This window comes from Mauremys reevesii, linkage group 9, assembly GCF_016161935.1.
Source record: "Mauremys reevesii isolate NIE-2019 linkage group 9, ASM1616193v1, whole genome shotgun sequence".
Classification (NCBI taxonomy): domain Eukaryota; kingdom Metazoa; phylum Chordata; order Testudines; family Geoemydidae; genus Mauremys; species Mauremys reevesii.
The window spans coordinates 92,367,276-92,387,326 of NC_052631.1; the positions used below are offsets into that span (position 1 = coordinate 92,367,276).

Genomic DNA, 20,051 nt, shown 5'->3' on the forward strand with positions numbered 1-20,051 from the left:
GGGTGTTTGACATGCTCCATGAAGCTCCAAGCAAGAGAATACGGAAATACCTTTCCCCCACGCTACCCAAGGCTCTTCTGCTGCCCTGGCCTAGTAGCCACTGGCCAACTCTGCTTTGTTTGGGGGCATGTCTTACACTGTGTGAAGGAGCCAGGAGACAGCCCTGAAGCGAGTCATCTGGTGCCCCTCCCCTATTAACACAGGGAGGCAGGTTCAGGAAAAACGAGACTTGGGGGTTTGTGGGTAAGCAGGAGAATGAAAGAAAGGTCTGGGAGTCAGGAGAAAGCAAACAGCAACGGGGCCATGGGGAGGAAGAGATACGGGCGCAAAGGGAGCATGGTTGTGGGGAGAGCCTGGGCAACAGATCACACAGCAAGGGCCAGGGCATCTGGGAAACGGGAGAGATGGAGAACTGGGACGCAGAACCTGGCAGAGCAGCGAGGGAGAGATGAGGAAGAGAAAAAAGGACTGAAGGCAGAGCAGCAAGGAATTAGATAATGTAGAGTGGGGAGCAAGGGATAGAGAGAGCAAATCAAGAGATGCCAGGGAGTACGGAGGGCAGGGGTGGGACTAGAGCTCTGTAGTTAGACACACTGCTAGGCTCTGACCTAGAGCTGCACATTACAACCACGCCCCTTTTCAAGTGCTTTGTGCTTTAACCCTGCATCAGATAATTCAACCTCCTCTGGAGGCCGACTCTGGCTATTACCCCTTGCTCTGCTCACCGCTCCCACCACTGTGGTGTTTTGCAGCTCAGTGTCCCTGTTCTCCCCAGAAATAAAGCTCTGGCCCGCTGCTCTCTGACTCCCTTAGCAATTCTCACACACCCCTTGGAGGGCGGGAAGAGCGGGCCGAGCACGATCCAATACCTTTCTGTTTCTGTAAGAAGTCAATGGTCCTCTGCAATATCGTGGACTTGTCCATCTTGAGAGGGTGGCCATGACCCTGCAGCATGGTGCAGAGCTCTTTGATGAGGACATTGAACTGGTCTCGCCTTTTCTTTTCAGATTTGTTGCGTGATGCCCTGGTGGATCAAAACACAAACACCATTGAGGAAAGCAAGGGGTGATTGCCTCGATCCTGCAAGGTCCTGAGAGGCTCCGGCCCAGCAAAGCACGACAGCACACGCTTAATTTAAAGCACATGAACAGTCCTATTGGCTTCAATGGGTCTACTCCTATGCTTAAAGCTAAGCATGTGCTTGAGAACTTTGCTGGACGGGGGCCAGAGTGCTCAGCATCTCACAGCAGAATCAAGCTCACAAAGAAGAAGGAACATCTGGAGGTTAGAAAAACCACTGATATTCTTTGGAGTGAATATGTTTATCTACTTAGGCAGGGTTTTGGTTGGTTGGTTTTGAGTGGAGTTTTTTGAAAAGAGGTGGTCATTTGGTATATGCTCGAGCTATGTTGTTTTTTTTTTTTTTTTGGTTTGCTGCCAATTTAAAAGAAATATTTTAAATATTGCTTTGGGTTAAACCAACAATTGTTTCAATTTTTCAGCAAATCGAAAAGTTGGAAAAAACGTAACATTTTTGTTGTGACAAAATCAAAATGTGTCATTTCAATTTTGACCTTTTTTAACATAAAAATAAAAATTAATTGTTTTTTAAAATAAAATCAAAGGAAATTTTGAAAAGTAATTTCAAACTGAAAAATTGAAATGTTTCACTTTCTCCAAATTTTTGACTGAAACAATTCCATGAAATTGACATGAATTTACAAAACATTTTGATGTCACCAATCTGTACTTTCCACTGACAAAAAACGTTCATGTGAAAAATGTCACTCAGTTCCAATAGATGCATTATTTTCAAAGGGCTCTTCACCTGGCCTCTGAAATTGCAGTCACGACTGTGTATGCTCATCGTTTTCTGAGTAGTTTCTTCATGACTGGTTTTTTGCATTGTGTGTGCCCAAATGGGTGAGATACCTATTTCCTGCTTTCTGCACAGGGCTGGCTCTAGACCCCAGCGCGCCAAGCGCGCGCTTGGGGCGGCGTCCCGCGGGAGGGCGGCAGGCGGATCCAGTAGATCTCCCGCAGGCGTGCCTGCAGAGGGTCCGCTAGTCCCGTGGCTCCGGTGGAGCATCCGCAGGCATGTCTGCAGGAGGTCCACTGGAGCCGCGGGACCGGCGACCGCCCGAACACCCCCCACGGTGTTCCGCCCTGCTTGGGGTGGCGGAAATCCTAGAGCCGCCCCTGTTTCTGCATACAAGTATAACATGCATACACAAGTTTTGTGCCCAGAAATACTTGGCTGTCAAAAAACTGCACAAAACTGAGGCCATGCAATAGTCTGAAAATCTGAACTGAGTAGAAACATGATGCACAAAGAAACCGCACACCAACTTCCAACCTGCCTTAATAATGGTTAAGAAGGTTTCAGTAAAGTTTTCCCCTTTGTTAAATCAATAGTAAAACAGGGAGCATGCCCATGTGCAATTTCTTCCATAAGGTTCCTTTCCATGCTAGTATCACAAATGACCTTACTTTGCAGCAGGCGGACACTGACAGCACTAGTTGCAATGAAAATCTTTGACAAATTTATTCATGTCAACAAGTGCTCCTGCTCGTGGGATCTGGAATGGGTATTTTATAGAAAGCCCACCTAGGTTCAGATTCGAAAGCAAACACCCCACACCAGATTTGGGGGATTGTGTGTGTCTCAGGCTCAGTGTTTTCATTCAGGCCCATTTGTATTTGGAGTGAAAGTCCAAAGACCAATTAGACAGGTAATAGTTTTATTAAGAGAGATGAATTCACACCCAGGATTAAGCTGGAACCTCCTCTAAGCTTCACAGAGAAATCATCCTCCAACAAGATACTTGAACCCAACCAGTGAAAACCCCAACCAGGAGCACTGAATCATCATAACAAACAGGGACTGGATGATCAATGATCCCAAGGGCAAGACGATGTAACCTAGCAATCCCTGAGAGCTGATTAGCCTTTTCTTGGGCGTCAGCGGCACCACTGGGTGATGAAAAAGGCTGCGTATTTGTCCCTGCGCCAACTCTGACATATAAAGAATGCAATCTTGCTCCAGTGAACTCAATGGGATTTTTGCCTTTGAAACCCACAGAAAGCATTCCAGTCACAATGCAGGCAAATCTTGTTACATTTCCACATACGAGAGAGATTTAACGCACACCCCTTCCAGTGCTCTGCACGTCCATCCATACCTCTTTGCCCTGTCCTTCTCATCTTCATCCATCAGCTCGTTTACACAACACAGGGTTCTGGAAGGAAAAAGCAGGGTTTACCTCCTTTAACACCCGGGAAACACTGTCCAATTACACTGATGTTGACAAGTCAGAATCCTTGACTCCAATGCCCAAAACAATTAAAATCCAGGATAATCATTTAGTTTCTCTCTTCCCTTTCCCCACCCTCCCATACTTTATGGTGCTTTTCTTTTTACACTGTATATTCAGCATTTAGAAGTGGTGTTTGGATATCAGCTCAAAATATACAGTAATACTCTTGTGCAATGGAAAAATGATAAAACACGCTATAGGGCAAATTCTGCCCAGCGACTTGCATGTTTATCTGAGTGCAAGGCGCCTGGGGGCAAATCAATAAACGTATATTTTGCAAACTTAAAAAATGAGAGCCAGTTTCACTGTAGGGTCTGTGCCAGTCCGTGCTAGCACAAGTTCCTGTTGCTGGTAAATCCACCAGGATGGAACTGCAGTGGTGGAAACCTCCCTTGCAGCGGAAGGATGGGAGAGGGCAATATGGAGCCAGTGTTGTCCATGAAGGGAGCAGCATTAGGCAGCAATAGGACATGATGAAGCCTGCCAAAGGATTCAAAGGCCATTGAGTAAATGCAAACACTTGCACTGATTTCAATGCACTGATTTCAATGCACTGATTTCAATGCACCTCAGCAGCCTCCTGGGGTGCAGGGAAGTGAAACTAGTACCTCTCTGCACCATCTGAGGTGAATCTGGGCTGCAGTCTTTATTTTATTCGAAGTTCTTTCACTGCACAAGTAAGGGCAACAGTGAATGATAACTCCCCTCAAGAGCACTCTGCTCTTGATTCCAATGAAGTGATGGAAAATTGAACACAACAAGGGTAACTTCTTAACTGGCAATTTGCTTTCTGTGACTCAGATTGGCCAATCCAGATCCAGTCATGTTCCAGATCTGTCAAACGGGCAGGGGCAGACAACCCAGCCACAATCATTCCACACCCTTAATCTCCCAGAGCCAGCCTTGCCAGGTCACAGCCCGCCGAAGAGAGCTCCAAAACCAGTCCCCAAATTGACTGGAATCTATGCCTGTCATTAACTTTAGCAGCCAATCAGAGTCCACAGTGCTAACGAGCACTTTCACTGGCAAGCCCCTGGCAACACACCCAGTGCCCCAGGAACATTCTTGATTGTACAGATCCAAATATTTTCCCCTGCTGCTGCATGCCAGCTCCAACCCCAAATGACTTAATAGCTATAAAAGTTGCATGAAATAGAGCTGTCCACAGCTGACAGGAAAAGCGCATGGCTGGTTTTTCAAAAGATGCTGCCTAAATTAAAGGCAAACCGGAGGTTTTCCAACTCTGCTGAGCCTCCTCTCTCCTGACCAGGAATACCCCCCACCGCAAGGGGCGAACTGGGCACAGGAAATGAACTGAAGGATTCACGTCTTCCCAAAAGATGAGGGCGCATCAAAGGAAGGGCGGGGTTCCAGATCTGAGCGCATAATAACCTGCTCTATTCCTCAGATTCGTCAATGCAGAATGACGGGGGAAGGTAAGCGCTTCTTATCACTGTGTAAATAGAGATGGGCAAAATTAATCCTTACAGGGAGAACAATTTTTAATTAACCCACAACTGTACTAAGACTAGCAAGCAACAGCTACTAAAAGCTGAAAAAACTCTATTACACTTACTTAAGAATATGCTCTCTGTTAAGCTGTCAAAGCTCAGCAAAGCCTCAAGGAGCTAAAGATTTTGGGCCATGTTCTGGGCTGATTTACACCACATGCAACTCCACTAAGCCCTGTTACTCTGAGTGGAAGGCAGTGCAGAACTTGGCCTGTTTGTTCCATACAACCTCATGGGCCACTTGGGCTCATGAAACACTCACTTTGGGCTATTTAGAGTCATTCCATGGGCGCCAAAGGGCTTTGGATCAGGCTTGAAGGGAAGTGAAGCACTGCAGAGTTTAGCACCATGTTAGATTACAATATACTTTTATCTGTACATCCAGCTACATCTCCTCTTGCAATAGCATTTCTTGGATTTGGACACCACTGATCTTCCCTTTGCCCACTATTTTTAATGGAATTACACTTGCATTAGCGTGCGCATGCACACACACATGCACACACACATGCACACACACATGCACACACACACGCTCCAAGTTTTTAATTCGTGCATTTTCTCTGTGTTTCCTGATTGTGTAATAGTATTACTATGCCATTTTCTTTCAACCATTAACTTATATGCAATTGTAACCCACACACCTCCTGGGTGTGGTGCTCTGTCCCATGTACTGAGACCACTTAGAGAGAGATTAATGAGTCTGTTCTGCAGCCTTAGCTAACAGTCAGTTGGCTTTAGCTCATGCAGACGAGGCTCATGCACTAAGCTTCGGAGGCAGGGCCGGCTCCAGACCCTAGCGCGCCAAGCAGGCGCGTGGGGCAGCATTGTCCTGGCAGGGTGGCATTTGGCTCCGGCGGACCTTCTGCAGTCATGCCTGAGGGAGGTCCACCGGAGCCCCGGGACGAGCGGACCTGCCGCAGGCATGACTGCGGAGGGTCCCCTCTTCCCGCGGCTCCGCTCGAGCTCCCGCAGGCATGACTGCGGCGGGTGCGCTGGTCCCGCGGCTCGGACGGAGCTCCCGCAGGCGTGCCTGCGGATGCTCCACTGGAGCCGCGGGACCACGGGACGGTCCGCAGGCACTTCTGCCCCGGCCGCGGGACCGGGGAAGGGCGGCGCGAGCAGCGCAGCGTGCTGCCCTGCTTGGGGCGGTGGAATTTCTAGAGCCGCCCCTGTTCGGAGGTCCCAAGCTCAATCCCGCCTGTTGACGACTGGGGTCTGATGGTGTTACAAGTGCCCACTTGTAACACCGACAGACTCTGGTTGTCGGCAGGGAGGCTTGCACCCGGGACCTTGGTGCATGAGCCTCGACTGCACGCTAAAAGCCAGTTGGCTGTTAGCAAAGGCTGTAGAGCAGACTCATTAATCTCTCTCTCTAAATGGTCTTGTTGCGACAGAACACCACACCAAGGAGTTGTGTGGGTTGCACAATGAATCCTTTCATGTAAATCAATCAATATTTGGCCTCATTCATCTTTTTCTTTTCTTTCTATGTTTCAATAGATTTTTTATGGAAGTCAGTGCTTCCGATGAATCTCTCTTTTCTACCGAGGCAACATGACTACAGCTCAGGTAAATTATTGCAAAGGTGAGTTGGAATCAGCACAGGAGCTCTTGGTCCTTCTCTGGCTCCCATGTGGGTTCCAGGAGAGTTTGGACGTGTAAAAAGGGGACAGTTGCTTCCTAGCTGTTGACCAGTAAAACAGCATAAACACAGACCCTGAAAAAGGATTTCTCCTTCTCTTACTGGCCAGAGACACATCAGTATTTGTAACTGTATAAGAGGATGTGGGAGGCAGGAAGGAGAGGGGACTGAAAAGGCGCTCCCCAGACGTCATGGGCCGGGGTTCTTCAGGAATCTATTTGGACTGGTTTTTAGCAAAACTGTCTGACCCACAGGATGGGAAAAAGTTGCACCAAAACAGTGAAGTCCAAGACAGTTTATGGTGTGTTCTTGTGACAGAGTCACGACTCTGAGTATATCTGCTATACTCATTCTTCCGGCCAAAACTCTACCCTCGGATCTCGATGTTCATCTTCCACTGAAGTCAATGCAAGCCATAAATAATCATCCAAAGATGGAATTGGACCCCTCCAGTACTACTTTCTATTCCTTTTACATTATTATCACCTCTCCAATTGCTTTTGAGATAAAGGCTAATGAGCTCTTTGAGCTCCCTTTTAAGTCAAAGATTTTAATTACTTTAATTCTCCAAGTCCCTTTTCTTTTCTCCACATCATCTCATTGTCCATCTGCAAGGCACATCATTTCTCAATTACCCAATTTTGTCATATTCTCTCTTCTTTCTGCGAGCGCACTGATCGCCCCCACAACAAGAGCACTAATATCTCTGGAGTACTAGGAGCTGAGACTTTTCTTGTTTCCAAAGGACACATGTTCTCATGAAAAAAACCCCCACCCATGAGTACAGCTGAACTCTCGATAATTTCAGGGTCATCATCAACAACAATGATCATTTGCTGGTTTACCAAATGTAAAGAATATTGAATCCAGCCATGCTGTTCAAATTGACAGCTCTGTGCAATAGCCTCATGGTTGTTTCTGTTTTTCTTATTATCACTGAGCCTGGAGAATTGATTTGAGACGCAGTAACAAGCTCCTGACATTACCAATTCAGTATAAATTGGCAAAAAAGGAAGGTGAATGAATGACGATGCCTATATGTTGGGTATGTGAAAAAACAAACAGTTTGTTTATGGTTCGTATTAATTAAAAGCATTTTGACGAGAAAGAGACACAACTAGGAGGCTGGTCCGAGCGCTGATATGGCTGCTGCTCTAGGCGGGTGTAAAGCAAGTACCTTGAGAAGAGCAGACGAGAAAGATTTGGGGATTGAAAATATGGGGCCGCTGCTGAATACCATGAGTGACACAGACAGAAAGCCAATGATATTAAGATATTGTGGGCATGCATTGAATGGGGGGGGGGGATGTCTATGAGTACATTGAGGCAATAGGCCAAGTTGAAGTTCATTAGTGCCAAATTCACTTATGTCACTAGGTTTGCACTGAGAATTTAGCTCAGTGAACTTGTAATATTGTGGCTACATCTCAAGAGGACTCAAAGACCTCCTGAAGAATAGGAAATTACGAGAAAACCATTCAAGGCTTATGTGGTGTTCTTTCAGTATGAAGTGCTTTAATAATTTTATGAAGGCTAGTTTCATTCCTATTTCCAGTTGGGAACACGTACTTCCAGATTCACACAGACAAAACTTTATGCATCTCATATGTTTATGATGAAACAACAGTGAAACTGCAGCTGAAAGCACCACCTACATAACAAACATCAGTACTATGGGTCTGACACTCCTTATCTTCGCTTACATCATCTTTACACCAATGTAACTGCTTTTACTTCAATGGAATGATTCCTGATTTATCCTGGCATGAGAGGAGAATGAGGCCACGATGTAGTTACGTTCTCCCGCTGATCTATAAATAGTACTGTACTTCTACTCTTAGCTGAAATTGCTTATATCTCCATTCATTTTATTTTTGCAAAGTGGCTTAGAGCCTAGTCCTCCGGAAATCTGAGCCACCCAGATATTCTCAAGTTCAAGCATTTTGGAGCTATACGTGAATATTATTTTTAATAGCGAGAAAAGTTTTTATTCCCTTTGAATAACTTTGGGGGACAAAAAACCGGGGTCGGAATAGGGGGGTGGTGGATTTTACTCAAAATTTCCAAAAAATGTAACTTTGGGCTGAGACCACAAATAGAAAAATTCAGCCAAAATGGAGAATTTTCCCAAGTCAAGAATCAAACCAAAGGATTATAAGGACGTCTGACCATAACTTTTAACTATAGTGTTGATAAGCAAGTGAATGCCATTCTCTGCAATGTCAGTTATCTCTGTGGAGATGTTTTCATCAGCCTTTACAGGTGGCCATCTTCCTCATCAGCCTTAACAGCTGAGTAAAGAGAATCTTCTTAATCAGCAACAATAACTAGCTCCTACATAGCACTTTTCATCAGTAGATCTCAATGCACGTTAAAAAGGAGATGGGTATCATTATCCCCATGTTACAGATGGGGAAACTGAGGCACAGGGTGAGAGATTACTTGCCCAAGGTTATCCAGCAGGCCAGTGGCAGAGAATAGACCCCACTTCTCCTGAGTTATAAGAACATAAGAATCGCTGTACCAGATCAGACCAAAAGGTCCGTCTAGCCCAGTATCCTGCCTTCTGACAGTGGCCAATGCCAGGTGCCCCAGAGAGAATGAACAGAACAGGGAAACATCAAGTGATCCATCCCCTGTCACCCATTCCCAGCATTCCCGGTCCAAGTGCAGTGCTCTACCCACAGATACTTTATGTAACTGTCTGTTAACACCTATCAAGCCTGAATTAGGAATCATGCACTCCGATCCAAAGTGGAGGTGACAAATCTATCAAGTTAGGTTTGTATATCACCTTGCACACGCATAAATGACTATACAAGTGCCAAGGGTCTGCAGAATTAGGCTCCATGTGCTTATCCTTATGGGATACAGTCAACGATGGTGAGAGATCGTTTGAATCAACAAGAGACTTGGACAGCAAATGGCGAAAGAAAATAAGAGTCTAAAAATCAATACAAATGTCTTAACAGTAAAGGCTCTGGAAGAATGAATGTTAACTGACACACACAAAAGCTTTTTGCATGATGCAGCAGAATGGTGAGCTGTAAAAAGACCTACCATCAAGGGTTCACTTAAAGACAAAATATTCTTAACTGGATTAAGCACTTCAGAGCTACATTTAGTCCTAAGTGCTCTTTGTCTTGTTGTAAGATGGAGCTAAATATAGTACTCAGAATACTGAAGAATAGTGTCATAGGGGTTGTGGACACTCTTAATGGTGGAAGACTAGCAGCAGTAGGTTTGCATATAAGCGTGTTTTAAATAATTACAGATAGAACAACAAACCAGACAGTCTCTACGCAAAAGAATAAATGGACACAAATCTGACATCAGGAATCATAACATTCAAAAACCAGTCGGAGAGCACTTCAATCTCTCTGGTCATTCAATTACAGACCTAAAAATGGCAATTCTTCAACAAAAAAACTTCAAAAACAGACTCCAACGTGAAACTGCAGAACTGGAATTAATTTGCAAATTGGACACCATCAGATTAGGCCTGAATAAAGACTGGGAGTGATTGGGTCATTACAAAACCTAAACCTATTTTCCCCAATACTAATTTCCCCCTACTGTTACTCACACCTTCTTGTCAACTGTCTGAAATGGGCCACTCTCATTACCACTTCAAAAGTTACCTTTCCTCCCTTGGTATCCTGCTGTTAAGTGAATTGTCTTGTTAGACTGACCTCCCACTTGGTAAGGCAACTCTCATCCTTTCATGTATTTATACCTGCTCCTGTATTTTCCACTTCATGCATCAGATGAAGTGGGTTCTAGCCCATGAAAGCTTATGCCCAAATAAATGTGTTAGTCTCTAAGGTGTCACAAGGACTCCTCATTGGTTTTGCTGATACAGACTAACACTCTGAAATCTTTTACTTTAACTGTATTAATAGTCAGAGGAATCAAGATTTGTTGATGGCCAACTGAATAGCCTCTCCTGAAACACTCCGAAAGGTTCTAGAACCATATTCTGCCTGATTGCAAGAATGCAGCAAAGAGATGGAACAGCTTGTTATCAGTCCCAACTATTTGTTATTTTTCCCAATCCAAGGTATGTGCTGGTAAGCTACCCAGCAGAGAAATGTGGATTTGATCAGTCTTGCAGTCCTCAGAGGGGAAGAAGGTCACCCTGCCCGAGTCGGCTCTCCTCAATATCAGCAGGAGAGTTTAAAAAACAGACATAGCATTTTTAAGGGTAAATTGCATTTCAGATCCATCAGTCTTCAGAGTGTTTAAAGTAATGTCAAGGGTTACAAAAAGGGATATGGGGTATGACAGTCTTAATAGGATAAAGGGACTCAGTAACTCAATGAATAGTTGAAATGCTGTTTCATGCTACTGGCAATATTCTGGCAAAATCCTCCCCACCCTGCCCAAAAAATGAAGAACATCTCTTTGCTTCGCAGCAGTAAAAAACCATCTCTGCATGTCTGAATTCAGGAGACATCTGGATCTGTGGGCCTTTGACTGCAGAACTGTATATTTACTTGTCTACTGCAAATCAGCAATTAATATAACCCACAAGGGCAAAGTATAACATCAACTTGAAAATTACTGTTTCCTGTTAATGGAACACTAGGTCAAACAAGGATGTCCCTACAAACATCTTCTGCTTCGGATTTTACGCCCTGAGCCTCCAAATGCTTATGCATGTGCTTAATTTTAAGCACCTGATTAGTTCTATTCTTCTTCAACGCTTAGCTGAACGGTCGGCCGTAGCAATCATTGGCCATTTGGTCTGTTCCTGTGTGCTGCAAGGGCTTGACGGCCCCAGAGTCCAACATCGGAACAGACTTGAGTTAGTTTCACTGACCTCATGATAAAGTCTACCTTAGGGCCCAATCCTGCAAAAATTAATCATATGCATTGTGAGTAGTTCCTTGACTTCAATGGCACTAGTCACAGTGTGTAAGGCTAAGCTCCTATGTAAGCCTTTGCGGGATCAGGGCCTTAGGTAGTATTTGGGAGGTTAGAGAAGCATTAGCATTCTCAAATACACACTGGAGGAAGAGATTTCATTTAGTACAATGTGCCCATGTGAATAATAGAATGACAAGGTGGGCAAGGTAATATCTGGTATTGGACAAATTCTGTTGGTGAAAGAGACAAGCTTTTGAGCTTACTCAGAGCAGTTCTTCAGGTCCTCACCCACCTCGTCTCTCTAGTATCCTGGGACCAACGCAGCTACAACACAGCAAACATGTAAATAATGTATTTTGTGAGCTTGCCCTCAAATTCCGGGTGCAGAGCTTTCTAGCACAGTGCGGTGCTACAATAAATAAGAGAGTTGGTGGCATTCTCCAGCACGAGGTTTTATATGTTTCATTCTTCTTGAGGCAACAGGAGGGAATGACTGTGGTTGACAACTAAACAACTGATTTAATTTATAAAAGGCTGAATTTAACTTTTTCAGTAAAATGTTACAGATTCAATTATGCCGTGTGAATGTCAACGACATTTAAAAAACAAACAGTGCTTCATCATCTCTATGGTAGTTTAGCACAAAAAGTAGTCATCACTACGGAGTTGACATGTTGGAGCTTTAAAATCGGCTGCCTGCCATTTGCAGATCCTTGCAGCTGTAACCGGCCTCTTGCCAATCACAGAAGTCTTCTAGGGCTGGCCAAAGTGGAGATCTCCCTACATCGGGCAGCAGCAGGGGCAGGACTCTCTCTCTCTCTCTCTTTTCACTATGAGGGCTGGCATTCCGAAAGACATTCACCCATCACTGAGACACACAATTCCAAAAAGCACATGGCCCACTAACCTAGCACCATAACCAACAGTAAGCAGCAATTTGACACAAGTCTCCTCAGAAACATTACCCCAGTGCCTCTCCTTTTGGCCCCAACAGAACTGTGGGATGCCTTCCAGAGAGATACATTGAAATGCCAGGCAAAAAAAATGTAGGATTAAAATGAACGCCACTAATCCAAATGAAATGGAGCACAGAGGCACCAACTTTCTTAATTAATCATTATTTCATTCTCTCCTTCGGCTTCCCTGTATCTTTCCTTTCATTTCCAGCTATTGTTTTCTCCACTATTCCTGTCCTCCGTGTCTCTTTTTTCCTCTTATTGACATTTTGTAAAACCATTTTTATTAGCAAATTCCACAGTACTGCCCCTTCCTATGGTGTTCTCTCTCTGTTCCCATTAGCTCTTGTCTCTGAACTGCCCTCCTCCCGCCAGTGGTCTCTCCCACTTTCTTCTTGGTTCACTCTCTTTCTGCGTGTTCTCCTCTCCTCCTTTTCCTGGGTATCTGCCTTCTTCATCTAGCTCCATTCCAGGATGACTGAGACAGATACCCCACTAAAAAAGCAGCTGATGTCCTGCTCACTCTATTCTGTGGGGTCTAACATCAATCTAACCTGTGGCGTCGGTATTCAGTTGTATGTCATCAATGGAGCTATTTCAATCAGAAATAGTATGAATAGGACTGTATGGGGCAGGGGAACGAATACCTATGCAAAATTCACGTTGCAAGAAAAACAAATAATAAGAGTTCTGATTCTGTACTGTCGTCAGTTTCTCATAACTGGGGTAATTGGAACTGTTGCTCCTCTTCCCTGGTTGATCAGGATTTAAATTTAACTTGTTACCTGTGACAGCTTTCTGGCTACATTCATTATGACAATAACACTCTGAAGTGGCTTCTAAGAGGTGACCAAAGAAAATGGATCAGACAAAACAATCAAAGGCTGTTTTGGAACACAGTGTTTCAAAACAGAATTGAAATGAAAGATACGGAGACATACAACTGTGATTTTTTTCCCCCAGTATATGCTGTTGTCTGACAATAAAAAGAAAAAAGAGACTAGAAATACTAATAGACACACTTGAAAAGAAAAGATTAGATGAGCATTGAGTTCTGGGGGACTTTAGATCCTGGGGAAAACAACTGGACAACCTTGTTTTGCTACACTCATTTACTAAGCCTTGGTAGAGCTCCAATAGTGGAGCAATCATTTCAAGTATTTCCAGGGTTTCTGGTATTTATTTTTCAGTTCTATCAATTTGTCTAATACCTTCCTAAAATTCTGAAAATGTGTCAGGGGGAAAAACTGCTGATTCAAACTCCTAGAGTAGCACAAAACCATACTGTAATTCTACTGGCGTATACTGTCACAGGATGGAAACGTGTGCAAACTGTACTGCCACCCCCGCCTCTTAGATGAGCTCCTCAGTTCACTGGAGGCCACTCTGACCGACAGTGAGATGATATATCTGTGTTGCACTATCAGGTGATAATGGCACCGGCACCATTAACAAACAGCCACTTCTCCAAAGGCAGCACTTCAACAGGAAATTGAGTCTCCGCATCTTGATTCTTGGACGGGTAATGACAGCCAAGTTCCAGATCCCTAACCAAAGCCTGAGCTTGGATGGGGAAAAATAACAAATAGTTGGGACTGATGACAAGCTGTTCCATCTCTTTGCTGCATTCTTGCAATCAGGCAGGATGCTGAATGGTTCTAGAGGCTTTCAGAGTGTTTCAGTGTCTCCTCAGGGATATGGGGGGAAACTGGGGCACTGAGAGGGGAAGTGACTTGCCCAAGGTTACCCGACAATCCAGTGGCAGAGATGGGAATGGCGTCCAGGTCTTCTGAGTGCCAGTTCAGTGTTCTATCCACTAGGCAATGCTGCCTCTGCAACCTACCTTTGCTCTCATGCTTTCGCCAAACATGACCACTGTGGTGCCTGCTGGCTGAGTGCATTCCACAGAGTTCTACTAATTATACTTATCTTGACCCGCCTGATACACAGACCAAATTCCCTGCTGCTATAGTTCTCTCAGCAGAGAACCTGACCCATCATCTCCGGCAGGAAGAGGCAACCCTGGCCTCAAGGTAACACTAGTAGAGCCAAACCATTTTATTAATCTCTTCCCAAGATTAATAACACAACCCTTCCCCACTCCCGAGCCCTCAGTCGGGAACACGTAAGAAATAAATCTGCTTATATCTTTTCAGACGACGTTCTGTATGAAACAAAATCTTGGTTGCCTCAGAGTTCACCTACTCCTGAGGCCCATTTCCCAACAGATATTATAATAGTGACACAATTATTTCCTCTGTAGCATACCATGATATCAGTAATGGAGCATTACAAAGCCAGGCTGAAAACTAGCATCAAGAGTAAATAAATTATCATGCAATAAAGAAGTTGGACCTGATTCTCTTCTAATTTACACTTGTGTAAACCAGACGTAACTCCATTAAAGTGAAAGCAGAAACAGGTGGCTGTCATACAAATGTCCTCAGAAAATAAGCAGTATACAAACAGCTTTCTTCCTTACATGGAATGGTTCACAGAATTTTCTCTGAGGTATAGGAAATTCTTTATATCCTTTAGAGAGAACTGGGGCATGTGGGTTTTCATACAAATGTTTCCAACGGTATATTAAAAAAAAGAGAAAAACAACATAGAAAATGTAATGAGTAGAATTCTTCTTAAATAGGATGTTCTACAAAATGTCCCACAAAATATCTACTGTTTGTAACAATTTGGATTTGCTTAAACAGTGACCCCATTGTGCAAAACTAGATTTTTTTTAATGCAGGGCAATTTGGAAAGAGAAATATTCAGCACAATTTCTACCAGCCGCAGTGCTGGTGACGTTCACGGAGGACTCCTACACGGCTGACCTACTGACCGCACAAATCCAATAACCATTCCTACTATGTGAATATGATAAAAATGTGGCTTTCTGTTGTGCGCTGGAGCACTCCGCTGTCACATTAGCTGAGCTGGCAAAACACAAAACTAACAGCGGCAAAGGGTTAACACAGCAAATAATTAGCAGTGAAAAGTGGCTCAACTAAACTGAATAAAGACAAAGATATTGATGCACTAGGCCAAATTATGCTTATAATTATCTTGATGAAATTTCAGGATATATTTCCACTGATTCCAACCCTCGGTTTTTCATATTTATTGGGGTCCAAGAATGTAACATGTATATCTATATTTTTAAAGTCTCTCTCTCCCAGTTTGCTAGCTCAGACTACTCTTAACATGCTAGAATAACAAAGCAGCTGGGAGCTGCGTTCATTTCTAAAGGAAACCAACTTTCACAACTAAGTCAGTAGTGTTATCTCCTCCTACGTCAGGCTTGCAGCACTGTCAGATACTCCTCTCTGCCCTCTGACACAATGTGCTCTCTTTTTAGTGATCACTGGTTGTAACCTCTTAAAGGTGCTGGAGGCAGCTGGAAAACTCATTTATGAAACAGACTGTGCAGATACTGCGTATTATTCCCATTAAAACGAGAGAGGTGGCTTGTCTTCTATAAATCTTTTTTTTTGTGCCGGTCTCTTGGGTTGGGTTGTTTTTTAAGCCTCCTCTATACTTTTGTCTACACGGCAAGGTTCCCCTTCTGACGTGCGGTCCTGATGTGCTGAACAACATTTCTTGTAACTCGCCCTTACCTGATTGACTACAGATGGAATTCACCCTTGTGCAGAGACCCAGCACAATATCTATGCACCACTCAAGTCCCATGCAGACCCTATTTTTAGATCTTGTGCTGTTCCTCACCATTCAACAATAAAGCGCAATTAGGTATGTAATCATACCAGATGCCCACATACCCATTGTGTAAGGCTAAAGGCCAGAGAACAAGTCATCAGCAACACGAGTTGCACCCAATCTACAACCGAAGAGACACTTCTAAACAAATCAGATATAAATACATAAAATCCTCAAAGCCTCTTTATTTCCTGTATAATCAGATTTTTGTTACATTCGGGGAATTGTTATTTAATGGATCCTAACCCTGCTGTTATAACAGATTCCTGATCAGCTATGTAGTTTCCTTCTTGTAACACACAGGACACAGACAGACCTATTTATCTATGCTAAATATAGGGGCAGTTTTTCAAAGGCATAAGGTGCATGACATGAGATGGTAAATATATTTTGCATATATTTTTATTTCATGTTTTAATTACTCCATCAATCTAAAAATGCAACACTGGCATTAATGTCCTTGGCAGGCCCTCTTTCTTTATATGCTATGCCTATTAAAAAGTATGTTTTATTTGTACAATTTCTTTCTTTTTTTTCTTGACTGTGGGCATAAAATATATTTCAGACGTTGGAGGATGACGTTGCTGATGATATGAGCAAACATGCTTTGTGTTTACTGCGTTGTGCTTGAGGTTTCCAATAACAGAGCTGATGTGAACTTATTATTAAAAAAAAACACAATCCATGCCTTGCCCACCAAAACAAGGGGGCTATGAGTGAGCAAAGCATGCAGGACCAAGCCCTGAGAAAATGTAGGCCCCAGTCCTACAAACTGCTCTGCCACCTGCAGCATCTTCAATGAGATTTCTGCGTGGGCACGGGATCTGGTCCCACCAAGCAGCTCGCAGGATCAGGGCCGTAGTGATTTTCATAGAGTAGTGGATTGCCAGTCTGAAATGCCATGTCTTCCATTTATTCACAGAACAGGTATGGCACAGGCAGTGCTTGTGCAACTTATCCCCCTGCTCCTCCACACTACCCCACGAATGTGCCTGAGCCCTCTGTAAAGGCTACATGTGAACCACCACAGCCAATCGATTCCCCAGCCAGGCGGCCATTGCAAAGGTGCAAGTCAGAAGAGGTTCCGTGACAATGGAATTCCTTCCTGAAGGAAGTTTGCCGAGTCCCTAGACGGCTGCGTTCAGAACAATGCCGGTTTTTCAACCGATCTATTCCTGACCTACTCTAGGCTCCTTCCTTGCTTTGCATCCTTATATTCCCTTAGACTATTATTTTGGATTAGTCTGGACATTGAGTCTTGGGGGTCCCATTCTGCTTCCTGCTGCACCAGATTCCTTTGCTTTGCCAGCCTAGGTATTGGAGCTCCTGGAGTTTTGTTCCATGATGTGACACCCTGTACTTTAGTTTCTGTTGTACAATGCTTACACGCTTTGTGATAGGCTCACTATAAACTGATGAAATAATAATTTTCACTTCCCCATTGCTTTCCATCAGAGGGCATCGGAGTACTTTATAGACACCAGCTAAGCCCTACAAATCCTCCTTCCCCCACCCCCAGGCAATAAGGAGATAAGATTATCCCATTATAGAGGTGAGGAAACTGAGGCCAATAGTTTCAAAACTGTCCACTTCTTGCTATCCTGCTATTTTTGGAAGCTGAGTTTGAGACATTAAAAGCCTGCTTCTGTTTATGGTTGCCCAAGCACACAAAACCTGAGCCGATTTTTCAGAAGGGCTGTGCACTCACAGCAACCAAAATTGGTGAACTCAAAGTTGTGACCTAAGTTACTTGCCCAGGGTCACACAGCAAGTCGGTTTCTGTGTTAAAGATTGAACCCACATTCTTGGATAATCCTGCCTCTCCTAAAACAAGCTTCTTCAGATAGTAAACCATAGACATAAATGTTCCTTAAACATATATCCCTGTAAATAAGTGATTTTTAACTGAGAAGGAAACTCAGCATAGAGAGTAATTGCTGAAATTTTTCAGAAGTGGCCTGATTTTGAGTGCTCACTCAGTCTGTCACCAAACTGGACTTTCTGAAACTCAGAGCAACATCAGGAAGCTAGTCTAAAAAGGCATCATCATCACAACAGGATCAGAGATGGGCCGAAACCAGACTCATGATGGATGAAACCCTCTCGGAACCTGAAGGAAGTTCAGCTCCTGATTCAGATCTAAACTTCTTGACTTGAGCCTGAACCACAAATCCAAATGCCACCTGAATTTTGGGGATCTCATATTTAGCACTCCACAGCTCAGCCCTCTCTCTAAACAGAATGGAAACCAGAATCTCTGGTTCACAGCTACAGCAAATGAGAAATCAGGTTCAGGATGCATGTGCAACCCAGGTGGAATGGCACTGGGTGCTGCAGAACTGTTCAACTGCCCTGGGAGAAAGAGCTGTGGGAGAATTATAAAGAGCTTTGGTAGTTAAAACTCTAAATACGCTCACATGTGAGACTCTGAATTTTATCTACTTAAAAGCAGCAAAGAATCCTGTGGCACCTTATAGACTAACAGACGTTTTGCAGCATGAGCTTTCGTGGGTGAATACCCACTTCGTCGGATGCACACGAAAGCTCATGCTGCAAAACGTCTGTTAGTCTATAAGGTGCCACAGGATTCTTTGCTGCTTTTACAGATCCAGACTAACACGGCTCCCCCTCTGATACTTTTATCTACTTAGCCATTAAATGAATATCAAAGGACTCAAAGCAGCTAAGCTAACTGACTTCATTCTATAGATCTGCCTTTATGCGCCCTAGTTCAAGTATAAGCAACATCTCTATCTCCTTGGTATGTTTGACTCTGGAGCATTACAGGTATAATGTGCATATAAATCAAAAAAGAATTTAAATAAAGCTTTGACATTTCAAAATTTGCCTTACCCTCATTTGGCTCTGGGAGCTACTGCTGCAATCCTTAAATGATCTGCTCACATCTGTTCTCCTGCAGAGCTCATGTTCACGCCCCACTGACCTTAGTGCTGCCATCTCTGCAATCTTAAAGCTAAGAAAAAACCTCAACATTTCCCTGTACGTGTGAAAATCCTTTCGAGGAGGAAGAGACATAAAAAAAATTCAACTTTTCTGTTGCAAGAAAAGAGAAGAAGTTAAGACGGAACCTGAGTTGAGTTATGGAAATTGTGGTCCTGATGCTGCAAAGTGCTGAGTCCCCTCAAAAAAGGGAGCTGAGGATGTCAGCATCTCACAGGATTGAGCACCACAACTGCAAGCGGAAGATGCGTTTCTAGTACATTAGTTCTCATTCACTTGATTCTATTTACTGCTGCTTCTATTCAAACTTGACTAACCCGATCAAGTTATTTCTTGGCCTGTGCCTTACATCTGAATAAGTAAACATTTTTCATAAATTCCAAGCCCACTTGTTTCAAATGTATGATTAAGCATTGGACTGGAGCATTATTGTAAGAAAACTCATCCCCATTACTCAGAATTTCCATAATTGCCTGCAGTTGTCATGAAGTGGCAATTTTCCATCCAAAGCCACATGAAACAGATTTTTTACTTCCACTGCATTATAAATATATTGTATGATTGCAAGGAGTCCCAAGGATAAAATATATGCCTTTGCATTCAGCCTCCTTAGAGAATAGCACTCTGAGCCCAGAACAGTTAACAATGACACAAGTTAATGAATATGATGAAAAATATTTTTCTGTGGCTACCAGACCTTCTCCACAGATGTCTTCTCTTGTTTACTATGAATAAGACATATGATAAATATAGTAAGTGAATACATCTTGGACAAAATAATACTCGTCTGTAATATGTGGGTCACATAATTCTAGAAGACTCAAGAACCGAAAGAGATGTTGGCCCAAATCCATCCCTGATGTAAGTCCACTGAAGTTACCTCAGGGATAGATTTGACCCAATGAAGCTTACAAAATTCTGCAAGATGAAATGCTGCTAGTTATATACTTGGAACTGCTAATGTTGTTGATAGGTTTCTTTCTAAAAAAAAGTACCCTAACTTCTGATGCACTTTTTTTTGCACCATTGCATTGAAGAATTCTGTCTTTGTTTAAACATGCCAGTTTGCAACTAATCT

The 20,051-nt window shown here is 43.5% G+C and overlaps 1 protein-coding gene across 2 annotated transcripts in view; it reads right to left on the bottom strand.

The window, feature by feature from the left end:
• The window catches only part of PASD1 (PAS domain containing repressor 1), a 78,857-nt gene that overhangs the window by 45,256 nt on the left and 13,550 nt on the right, over positions 1 to 20,051 (bottom strand). For both annotated transcript variants that reach the window (XM_039486822.1, XM_039486820.1), the window contains exons 2-3: positions 3,183 to 3,239; positions 870 to 1,024 (exon numbers count right to left, since the gene is read on the bottom strand). In XM_039486822.1, the coding sequence (XP_039342756.1) occupies positions 870 to 1,024; positions 3,183 to 3,214 (187 nt within the window). In that variant the 5' untranslated portion in view covers positions 3,215 to 3,239. The remainder of the gene's footprint in view (positions 1 to 869; positions 1,025 to 3,182; positions 3,240 to 20,051) is intronic.